We start from the raw sequence: 12,679 nt of genomic DNA, 5'->3' as shown, positions 1-12,679 counted from the left end.
AGGGTGGACCCAAGAATCAAGCCGACCCACTCATGATGCATTCCTGAAGTGGGCCATTTTCCAAACGTGAACATGCCGCTGCCCCAAAAGTCAAGCAGATCCACCCATCAGTTGGACCAAACGTACAAGTCGAGTATATACGGTTGGGATTTATCCTCCTCGTATATACCATTTCTTTGGGAAACGGATTGGCTACTCCCCCTGACACCAGCTCCGTGGCTGGTGTTCGGTGCTCTGTGGGCCCCACCATGAGGTATGTGTTTCATACATTCCGTTCATCCATTTTTAAAGATCATTTTATCGCTTGATCCCAAAAATGAGAGGGATATAAATCTCAGGTGGACCACACCACATGAAAACAATAGTGATTGGATATCAACCATTAAACTCCTCCTATGGCCCACTATACTGTTTATTTGACATCCAATCTGTTGATTAGGTCATACAGGCCCAGATGAAGAGAAAAAACAAATATCAGCTTGATCCACAACTTTTATGACCCCCAAAATGTTTTTAATGGTCAACCCTCATTCAACACTGTTTCCTGTAATGTGGTCCACTTGAGATTTGGATATATCTCAATTTTGGATTCGTATCGTAAAATGATCTATAAAAACAGATGGATGGAATGGATGAAAGAAATACGTCATGGTGTGGCCCACATAGCACCGACCATCAGCCAATGGCTGGTGTCAGGGGGAGTAGCCAATCCGTTTCCATTTCTTTGATGCAAAAAAGTTTTGTAGCCGACCAACTACCAAATATCATTAATGTGGAAGGTGCCCAGCTTCTGCTGCGGACATTTCAAAGCAAAGCTTGTGTTAGTCTGACTCCTCAACCGTACACGTGGCATAGTTGATTGAAAATCCAGACCGTACAAATTTCTGACCCAGCTAAGGATGGAGCATGGTTGAAATTTTAAACTGAAAGACAATATTAACCATCTGAATTTTACCTTCGTATGTGGACCGTTCAAAATGTTACGATTTCTTGATCATTTCAATTTTAGAAATTTTCTACATTCAAAATGGGATTTTACAATTTGGATGGTCTGGATGGCTGTAGATTAGTGCATGATTTGAGAAAGATGGAGTCACCACTATTTTCTAAATGGTGTTAAACCAACATAGAAATTCAAGACTTCCATACGTAATCGCACCTCATGCATATGTCATCAGACGCTAGCTGAAGAAATTCTGAAGGATGTTGGAAAGCCACGTGTACATCGCTCACATCTATTCCCTTTTCAATGCTGATGCGAATGAGACAGACTAATAGGGTTGTATTCGTGGCCAGGCGTGAATGAATGAGGACCGTCCATGTCTACCATTTATGGTTCATGTTTATAAACCATCGACTTCAATGCAAGAACGTTGCCCCTTCACCAACTGCTATCTTCACCATCGGTTTGTAGGTGACTGATCGGATAGAAGAGTCATCCAATCAATCTTGTCTTTTGAATTGCAGGAAATCCATGGTTGGCACTCTAAATGGACGGTCCAGATTCACATATACCAGACCACGTGTGCACGCGGATTGCGTCCTACCCCCGCTAGCTGGGAATGGGCAGGAGCTTTGAGTGGCCATATTGATGTATGGGTCTTATCCACACCGTCCATCCATTTTTTTCGTATCATCTTATGGTATAATTCCAAAAATTAGGTAGATCCAACGATCTGGTGGACCACACCACAGGAATCAGTGGTGATAATTATTCTTACCGTTGAAACTTTTCTAGGGCCCACTGTAAAGTTTATTTTCCATCCAACCTATTCATAAATTTAAATAGACCTCGATGAAGAGAAAACACAAATATCAGCTCTATCCAAAACTTCTGTGGCCCCAAGAAGTTTTCAACCGTAAGAATTTAATCCTCATTTTGTAGTCCACTTGAACCTTGGATCTGGCTCATTTTTGTCCTCATGCCCTAAAATGATAAGAAAAGATGGACGGACGTACGGTGTGAATAAGACACATACATCACGCTGGCCACTCAAAGCTCCTGCCCGTTCCCAGACGCAATCCGCGTCCGTAGAGAGAGAGAGAGAGAGAGAGAGAGAGAGAGAGAGCTCTCACGATCAGTGGTCCTTGAACCACGTGGTGGACCATATATACACGTACGATATTTAACGTTGATCACATCAACCGTTGAAGGTGTTTTTTGCCAACTGAAATTGGACGATCGATCATTTTCCTTCTCAACCGTCCATTTAATGACCACTAATAACATGACTAGAAGATGGACTCACATGGTGAGAATTGGCATACGTGCATACAACATGTTCAAGTGATGCATGTATGAGTATGATCAACCATATAAACTGAAAAAAGTATCATACAAGAATACAAGATATTAATCAAGGACACAAGACAAATCTCAACCGTCCATGACCAAAGGCCATTTCCACCGCTATTTTTAGGTTTTCTCTTTTAATGAAGTGTACCATGCAATTAAGAATGGGGTTAGCCTACTTGGTTGCATATATTTATACCATTTATTTAAGATGGCCCACCCAACTACATTGCCACCCACTTCATTAAAATTTGAAACTTGAAGTCTATGTAAGGTTTCAAAGCTCTCATGAGAGTTCTGCCTTTAGTTTCAAAGGCAGTATGCATACATCCTCTGTTATTGGACAATTATATCCAATGGACCACTTGAAGTGGGAAGGTGGGCCCCAAAACAATCCCAACCTACACGGTCCGCCACAATCGCAATAAGAAAAGAACTAAAGTAAAATCAGATTGGACAAAGTGAAAGGGATAAAATCAACTAAAAAATCACTGATCCAAATCAAGGAAAAATAAGAAGAATCTACCATTCTTTCTACCTCAATTGTCTTTTCAATTCAACAAAATCAAGATAATTTTCAGCATGGTTTTTTCATATGGTGACTCGGATTGACTCGTTCGGTCTTAAGTTGCGTCGCCACTAACCCAAGTCGCGTCAACTCGGGCATATTTCAAAGGGTGATTCAGTGGTACCGAACAGGATGTCTAAGTCGACTTCGATGAGTCAATAATCCATGATTTTCACTCTTACAAATAAGTAATTATATATACAACCTTAATGATACTTATGAGGGACATACACATCTTGCTTTGTATGATTTGTGGTGGAAGATTAAGCTTTCCAATCAACTTATTCTCTGTTCTTGGATTTTATTTTTTTCCTTCTCTTTTGATCTTACCTTGACATAAATTAAAGGTAGATGAAAATACTTAACTATACTTGAACATAAGCCTCCTATGTAATTTGTCTGCATTGCCAGTCCACCTGTCAGCTGTAATCTATGAATTTCGCTAATTAGATGCTCTGAACCTTTTAATTGGTGATCAACATAGACCATCATTCAATATCGATAGTTTATTAATCGTCCATTATAGACGATAGACAATATCATCATTGTCATCTAGTTGGATGGTTATTAGTCTATGGACCATCCATAAATGGACCCACTAGACTTGTGGTCCTGAAAGAGCATGATAATTGTTCTAGGCAATTGAGAGCATATTAGCTATTTTGGATGAAGTTGTGTCATGGTTCTCTCTAGTAAATGAAGAATCTAGATCATTGCTTGTCGCAAACAGGAAAAACCGATTTGTTGCAATGTGATTCAGCCACATTATCAGAGGCTGCATTTAATGCAGTAGTGCTTTCAATGTCAATGATGTTGTGGACCAATCACAGTGTAGGAAAAACACAAAGCAGATGATCTGATTTGTAAATGACAGATGATCTGAATTTGTAAATGAGACATGCATTTTAGACACTTCATGGTCCTCTCTCTAGTAAATGAGACATGCCTTCTAGACACTTCATTTCATCTCTTTCATGACTTCAAAAACCTCCTCTCTCTCTCTCTCTCTCTCTCTCTCTCTCTCTCTCTCTCTCTCTCTCTCTCTCTCTCTCTCTCTCTCTCTGCATTGGCATGTGCATGTTTTACTAGTCGGCATAAGGAAACAAATCATGTGCCGAAGTGTCACATTTGACTAGTTACAAATTTTGTTTGGTGTGGATTCAACCATCACATTTATATTGGTTGGTATAATGAAAGAAATCATGTGCCAAAGTGTCACATTTGACTTGTTACATACTTTGTCGGGCATGGATTGGACCAAATATAAATGTGATGATGGCATATGCTTGCAGAATATGGCCTACAACACTCTTTTAAGTTACGCTTCTGAAAATTTATTGTTCTTATGCTACTCCTTAGCAAAGAAATACTCAAACAGAGAAGACAAACTTAAAAGATTAGAAAGAAAGTGTTAATAAAATCCAAAGTTACAAAGCCCCAAGCAGCTTACATTGCTTTGACAGTTCACATTTCCCATGACTCTCAGAGTTTTGTAGAATAATACAACATAATATGTTGCCAATGTGCAAAGTAATGGTATCGTTACATGTATTGATTATCAGAGATACAGAAACATACATTAATATCACTCGCATTATTGTCAACGCTGAAAAAATTTATCATTACCGGAAAAAAATGTGTGAGAAATATGAGCAAAATGGAGGAATTTTTCAGTGAAACTTTGAGAAATGTTAAAATACACATGTTTGCTCACTTAGGGAACTATATATATATATATATATATATATATATATATATATATATATATATATATATATATATATATATATATATATATATATATGAGTTTTCGTGTTTCAAGCCAATCGGACACATTCGCTGTTTGGATCCTCCGACCGAGTTTATTCTGGTGAGGCTCGTTTTCTATTACATATGATACGTGGGATTTTTTTCTTTTGAGAATAAAAATGTTAGAAATTAGATTTTTATAATTTTTCTCATTCACCCATTCGATTGTTGATTTATTAGCTATAAATCTATATATGTCAATCCATGAGAATCATGCATAAACATTATATTCCATGCTAATATTAATTTTTTTAAAGCATAGTTTTTATAGAATTTTTTGTCACCTTTGAGTTCTAGCCTATCTCCACTTTAAGTCAAGATTTTTCTTCCAAATCCAAATTTTGATTGAGTCAAAACTAAGAGTTGTCGAAATCATCTAAATAACAAAATTAGTAAAAACAAAATCTCCAAAAAATGATGATTTTTCATTTTTGATTTTTCCCCAATTTTATCATGTATTTCAAGCATTTATAAATGCATCCTCAATGTTGGCAATATTGTTATTAGTATTGTAGGTACTAGGAAACTTTTATACTATGCAGAGATTAAAATATTGTTTGTATTTCCAAATATCGCAAATAGTATCATTAGACTATTATTGATGTGTGTACACATTTATTCATTGGATTATATATATAGGGAAAAGGTACTATGCGCTCGACCTCACAAGTCCGTCCCATGAGGTTGAGCTGTGTGGGCCCCACTGTGATGCGTTTCGAACATCTATCCCATCAGTCAGATGCACCATTCCATCGTGGGCCTAGGTCTCAAAAATCAAGTCAATCCGTGACTTGTGTTGGCCACACCACTTACATAAGTGGGGAGGGGCCGTGCACCATTAAAACATTCACAATCATTTTTTGGGCCTACCGAGATGTGGTTTGCAAATCCAACCCATCCATTATGTGTGTCCCACTTGGATGAGGGTTCAGACTAAGTTTCAGTAGCATTCAAAACTTAGGTGGGCCCCACCAAGTGCTTTTATATGTTTTAACAGTGTCTTCACATGATTTTAGATGGTATGGCCCACCTGGGTTCCATATACGGCTGATTTTTGGGATATCCCATAATTTAGAGGGGACCCATCAAATGCACAATGTTGATGGTCGACACGCATTACGGTGGGGCCCACACAGCTCAACCTCACGGGAGCTTATCGTGAGGTCAAGCGCATAGTACCGTTTCCCATATATATATATATATATATATATATATATTGTTTCATGCAAGCATTCAACAAATATTTAGACAGCTCAACCTCACGGGAGCTTATCGTGAGGTCAAGCGCATAGTACCGTTTCCCATATATATATATATATATATATATATTGCATGCAGTAAGGCTAAAAAAGTAATTATTATTTGATTGGATGGATCTTGTGTGATGATTGAGTAAATGATCATTATGTATAGTGTTCTCTTCTCTCCTATTATTAAGAATCAATTTCCACGGTGAGCTTTCCTTCATCTTTGTACTTGTTTCCGTGCAATAATAATGCCATACAATCAATTACTTTGAAAGATCAAGTCATTAGATGATGGCGTATCAATGCATATCAAGGGACTTTAATACTCATCCGTACATGTGGAGTGAAACTCTGTACAAAAACTAAGTGGACAAAGTTAAAGGGGCACTCACATCATAAATAGGATGAGCTAGATTTCCTGATCCTTGGGCCAGGCTTGATTTTCCTAGCCCCTATGCATGTAACAATATACTACAGAGGCACATTTGTTGCCCCCGAAATTTGAAGTCCCTTGGCATCAGGTACACTATCTTCTAACAGCTAAAGTTATTGTCTTTGTTATGGTATCAGACGAGAAGGTCAAGTGTTTCAATTCCGGGCACAGCAAATATACCTTGTAATATAATCTCTTATGAAAGGCTATGAATGGCTATGCTATCCTCTATCGACTCGGGCATTTAAAGAAAATAGTAATTTAACCGCCAATGATCACAACTACACTTTATTATACTTTTAACACATTCTTTGTTCGCCTTCAGATATTGTTTTCACTTTTGGTGCTGAAAGTATTAGTCAGCATGCTAATAAGAGCTCAGCACACATTAAGGCAGTTGATGATTGGTGGTAAATGATCAGTTGCTAGATAATGCTTATTTCCTCTGTAATTAGGTGCCTGTATAGGAAAAACTCTGTAGAGCGCTTTATGATGTCCTTGTCCATTCACTGTCCCAAATCATGAAGCGCATTTGCTGGTGAATGACACACCACGGACCTGGCTGGTGTGGGTACGTGTAGATGCCCGACGAGCTCGAGTTAAATGAAGATCAAAGTTACACGGCCTCACAATGATGTATTTATTATATATACACCGTTAATTCAATTGGCATATCATTTTAAAGCATGAACCCAAAAATAAATAATATCAAAAGCCTAAACGTATCCTGCTATAAATGGGGGACAATAATTCTTATTGTTAAAATATCCATAGGGATCACTGAAACATTTATTTTCCATCCAATCCGTTAATTAATAAGGCTATACCGAACTGAATAAAGTAGAAGAACATATATCATATTAATTTGAGCCTCTTATAAACTCATAATGGTTTCAATGGTAGATGTTTGCTCTGACACTTCTTTTGTGCATTGCGGTCCACTTGATCTTTGGATATGTCTTATTTTTCGAATCAAGCCTTACTACGGGCTCACCAAACGGACCGACAGTTTAGCTATATATAACACATATCTCATTATGGGACCCACAAAACTCGGTGACGTCAACACACCACCCAAATCATGCCAGGACATGCTGGAGAATGAGTCAGACCGGAAAGACTTAAGTGGTCGATTACGTAATAAACACTGGGAATTAAAGGCTGTCCTTCAAATCGTGTCAGGCTGACAGTTAGGTGACATATACATATCATAGTAAGTTTTTGGTAAAGTTTTAAATGTTTTTATCTTTACTGGGAGATGTTTCAATCGACTTTTGAATCTGTCTGATTTTTAGACTGACTTTGCTAACATAATCTGACACAGAGCACTCGATTACGCCAGAAAATTGCATCCATCCAAACAAGCCTCGGCTAGCCACGTGTCCAAGATAGCTTATCCCAGCACAGCTTTGATTGTAAACAAATGGGCCCTCTCCATCTATCCAAACAAGCCTAAGCTAGACACGTGTCCAAGATAGCTTATCCCTACACAACTTTGATTGCAAAAACAAGTGGGCCCTCAGGACAACCTCACACAGCAGCAAAGAATCGCACAAGATTCCCAGATATTTTTATATTGCCAAGAGAAAGAAAGCTCTCAGAGGTAGTAAATATAAAAACATTGAATTACAAGTAGATATCGTAATACAACTTTAAAGTAATCGATTTTTCTCATCAACCTTTATAGACCTCTAATCATATCATATGTTTGTTATTGTTAGTTATTTTTTTTTTCTTTTTATGTTATGGTAATCTCAATGGACCACTCAACCCCCTGTCAAATCCACGTCCAAAACATTGGGAGCCATGTGTGGCCAGAAAGACAAGTGGGTCAGCGAGATTTTTGGAATTTGGAATCCACATGGCAAGGCCCACCTGATGGACGGACTGGATCTTGGATATATTTGGGTGCGATTAGAAAACCGTACACTTGTTAGTCCCTACTATGATCTTTGTAGGTAAAATTTTCTAGTTCTGATGTAGAGGATGAAACTGAGAAGGGTCCCAAGAGAGGAAATGAAGCCCCATACGAGGAAAGTGGTCTTGTAGCATTCAAATCCCATGCATTTGCCATTTCCTGCATTTCCTTCTTTTTGGTAGAGAAGAGCGGCGGAGTAGCCGAAGAGAAGGGAGCCGATTGGGATGTTGGCGACGATGATGTTGTGGTTTATGCTGAAGTTCTTTGCACCGAAGAGCTCTGAGGTTGTGGATACGGCGACGGATGTGATTGCACCGGTGCATACGCCTATAATGGCAGTGCTGATGTATAAGGAGAGGTTGGTGGTGCTGAGGAGGAGGAAGAATGCTCCAGCCATTGGAGCCATGTATGTTGCTATGGATGCTGTTCTTGAGACCATATATCTATTCCTGAACACAAAAAGGATAATTTGATATTAGAAAGAGAGAGGATTGATTGACTGAGCACATCCTCTCTGGTTTCAATTATTACAATAAGAATCTGCAAACTCTTTTCAGGAGTTTTCTTGCCCCATCCATATGGGACCCACCATTATTTATAAATGGCTTTCAACACTTTTAATAGGGTCCACCATTCAGGGTAATCAAATCATTGAGTGGGCCACACTTACTCAAAAACCTCCTAATCGGTGGGCCACTTGGATCAGTCCCATTTTTGAGGTCTCCCATTTTCATGGAGTGACCACGTTAAAGAGTAGAATGACATACAGGCACTAGTTTAAGCCCACGTGTCCAGTAGTTACCTTTAAGAGAGGGTTAAAACAAGATCCGCCGGATTTCTCTCTGCCAAATAAATTGCCAGCTACAAAACATAACTTTTCACGCGTGGAAATGTTCTGGGTCTACCATGATTTTTGTGTTAGATTCACACCATCCATCATATTTTTTAAATAATTCCAATATACCAGATAATTCCAAGAGACCACGTAAAGCAGTGGGGATTGAATAAACTACTGTTGAAATTTTTCTAAGGCCAACCGTAAGGATTATTTTCCATTTGACCTGTTGGTAAGATTACACATATCTGAACGAAGTTAAAATATAAATATTAACTTCACCAAAGCCTTATGTGAGCCAAAAAGTTTTCAATGGTAGCATTTTCCTATCGTTTCCAGTAGTATAGTCCACTTTAGTTTTCCATTTTTTATTTATTTTTATTTATTTTGGGCTCGGATAGAATGATCTGAAAAACTCCATGGACTATGGATATGAGAAATACATCTTGTGGCCTACATAAATTTCAGACGCCAAAAAATTCCATTGCGTGCCGTGTGGTGCAGCACGTTCCAGGGAGAGAGAAACAAACCAGAAGTATTTACATGTGGACCTTACGTGGGGCCATCATGACTTATGTATTAGAAAGACACCGTCCATCCATTTTTCCATACCATTTTAGTTAATGAGATTTAAAAAATAAAAAATAAAAAATAAAAATTGATGTATATGAAAGGCTCAAAGTGGGCCACGCTGCAGAAACAGAAACAGTGGGAATTGGACACCTACTGTCCAAAACTTCTTGGAGCCAGAGAAGGCTCCATCAAACTGATATTTGTGATAAATCTTACAGTGGACCCTAGGAAAGTTTCAACGGTAGTCGTTCAATCCCCACTCCTTTCCGTAGTGTGGTCCACTTAAACTGTATGTGCCTCATTTTTGGCCCATGCTCTTTAATAATTTGTAAAAATTGATGGACGGTGTGGATATAAAACAATCCGGCGTGTTAGCTGGAGTCATTGACATGTACCAATGAGAAGCCATGGCACTGAATTTTCCAGTGCCTTTAACACAACGATCCGCACTCTTATAATTATAAGAAAATTAAGGAGCTATAATTCAGTGGAAGACTTCTTTTGACTACCAACCTACATTATTAGAAAGAAACAGGGAAATGAGAGAGAGAGAGAGAGAGAGAGAGAGCTTACTTTGAGACAAGGTAGTCCAAGAGAGATGGTATGAGACGACCAAAGAACCCAAAGGAAGAAGACAAAGACACCAAACTAGAAGTCTTAGATAGTCCTCGAGATTCAGCTATCTGTCCCAGATTATTCAAGAAAACCAACCCCAGTGTAGCACCAAACATATACACAAAGAAATACAACCAAAACTCCACTCTTCTCACCATCTTTTTCACTCCAATCTCTTCTCCCACTCCCATCACACCATCTTCTCCAACCCCATCTCCTCCTTTTACATCAATCTCCAATACATCACCACTAATCTCGTCCATACTAAAACTATAAACCCTCCTCTCCCTTTTACTAGCCCATCTCGCTTCAAAACCATCTCTAATCATAGCCATAGCTGGAATCACAACCGGCACCACCAACAGCACCCCCAGACCGACCGCATGCGCGACAGACGATAACCGTCTCGATAAAGGCCCAACAGTGCTAATCAAAGCATACACACCCGTCGCTATTGTTATAAAGAACATAGCCACAAACCCACCTCTCAGTTTTGTACCCTTCTCGTTCTTGATCTCTCTAACAAGTGGTGCAGTTACTACAGAAGCCGCTACCGGTACAACCGCGTTTAAGAGGAGATACCCTTCAGCCTTCTTGATGGACGGTCCATGAAAGATCAGATCGACCATGGACGTATAGATCTTCGCGCTTAATCCAAAATAGCTAGTAGATAGCCCCACAGCAATCTGACTATCAGATGGGAAGTTCTGGATCGTCGCCACGTAACTCACTGTATTAATCCAACAAATACTATTTCCCGCCAAAACACAGAGTAGAAAGGTTTGCCAGTAAGGTAGAGAAGTGATAGTCTTCACAAGGAATAGATATTGCACCCCATAACCAATCAACCCAAGAACGGCTCCGATTAAAAGTACAAGCCAAAGTGGAAGGTGGGCCGCAGCGATGCCTGAAACCCAACCCAAGAGCTTCCCTGCATCAGATGCAAAGGCAAGGTTGTTGAGTTGTACTTGGGAGATAGAGAGAAGGCGTTTGATTTCGGAGGAGTATGCTGGAAAATCGGAGTTTGTACCGTTGATGGATTGAAGCCAGATGATGGCTACCAAGCTTAGCCATTGAAGGGAAGAAGGAGAAGGCATGATTGAGATTTTCTTATGATTTCTTGGCCAGGCTTACTGGGTTTTGATGGCTATGACTGGTGGATAGTAATGGAAGTGATTAATGGAGGTGATGAAATGTTGTGGCTGAAACATATGAAATGTGGTTTGTTGTTCGCCACCATCTTAAATAAGGAAAGATGCTGATTGTTGCTGCGTATCAAAAGCTCCTGCATACGTATACATACGTGTGCCATACATACATACACGTGTGGACTTACGTGTACTTTTGTATGCTTATACTGGTGAGAAATGATGCGTGTGATAAGGGGCGTATGTGGGTGATGTGATCATGAAGTGGGCCCACACGTGGGACCCACTAAGTTTTGTGGAGGTGGTGGTGGTGGTGGTGGTGGTGCCTCCATTGGATGGTCGGGGATCTTCTCCGTATGCGATGATGATTTTAGAGCGTATCACATGCTTCAGATTATTGATATTCATACATATGTATGTATCAGTCCACGTCCATATTTATGGACAGAATCTCCACACAGCTGATGTAAGCATCATGTACAATACTTGGTCTACCATATCGCATGTGTAAGATCCACACCGTTCATCACGTGGGCCCCTTTATTTTCATTGTATATATAAAAAATCAGCCTGATAAAAAGCTTAGATAAGTGACACGACACAGAATAATTTAAAATGTTCATGTGAGTCTACCTCATCCTGGAGCTTCGCACATATGGGTTAGATGTATAAACACTACACTGGGCCCCACATAAACAACTATGAAGATCGACGCTTCGAAATTGTTCCCCGTCGTGTGGCCCACCTTTTTTTAAGAGAAAGGTAGGAAGCACACCACTTATAATTTTATTGATACTACAAAAGAGACTGTACTAGTGTGGCCCACCTTAGTCATGGATCTTGCTAATTTTCACTCCTCAGCCTGATATTCAAGAGGCTCACTTGATGGACGGTGTAGATTTCACAGATATATTATGGTGGGCCCCACAGAGCTCTGGTGTTGTACCAGGTGCGTAGGACAGGCGTCATAGATCAATCCGGTCCCATATTGATTTCTACACATGCAGGGAAAAGGACTGATGTGTATCAATTCGCACATGAAAGATTGTGTACTAAAATCCCACCGTCCATTGACTGTGAGAGGGAATCCGGACGCATGCCAGTGACCCATGCTTCATTACCTGCCTCGGAAGGCACGGCATATTGGTGCATCCATATAGTGTACTACACACGCACCCCTTGTAGAACCGTACATATTATCGGATCTTCCCTAGATTGACCCTTAACTTTTTTAAATCTC

The 12,679-nt window shown here is 39.6% G+C and overlaps 1 protein-coding gene across 1 annotated transcript; it reads right to left on the bottom strand.

Moving 5' to 3' along the window:
- Positions 1 to 7,906: 7,906 nt before the first annotated feature.
- LOC131253537 (protein NUCLEAR FUSION DEFECTIVE 4) lies at positions 7,907 to 11,501 on the bottom strand. Its single transcript, XM_058254569.1, has 2 exons — positions 10,250 to 11,501; positions 7,907 to 8,717 (listed from the first exon to the last, which is right to left on the bottom strand). The coding sequence occupies exons 1-2, from the start codon at positions 11,386 to 11,388 to the stop codon at positions 8,294 to 8,296; spliced, it is 1,563 nt and encodes a 520-aa protein (XP_058110552.1). The 5' UTR covers positions 11,389 to 11,501; the 3' UTR covers positions 7,907 to 8,293.
- Between the last annotated feature and the right edge of the window lie 1,178 nt (positions 11,502 to 12,679).

The sequence above is a fragment of the Magnolia sinica genome, chromosome 8 (genome assembly GCF_029962835.1).
Source record: "Magnolia sinica isolate HGM2019 chromosome 8, MsV1, whole genome shotgun sequence".
NCBI lineage: Eukaryota > Viridiplantae > Streptophyta > Magnoliopsida > Magnoliales > Magnoliaceae > Magnolia > Magnolia sinica.
The sequence above is the reverse complement of the archived record's forward strand: the minus strand, read 5'-3'. Positions and strand labels throughout refer to the sequence as shown.

Excerpts from the sequence above, each read along its gene's own strand:
- LOC131253537 (XM_058254569.1), bottom strand. The coding sequence starts at position 11,388 with ATGCCTTCTCCTTCTTCCCTTCAATGGCTAAGCTTGGTAGCCATCATC. Across the intron at positions 8,718-10,249 it reads TTGGACTACCTTGTCTCAAA|GAATAGATATATGGTCTCAA; the intron begins GTAAGCTCTCTC and ends TTTTGTGTTCAG.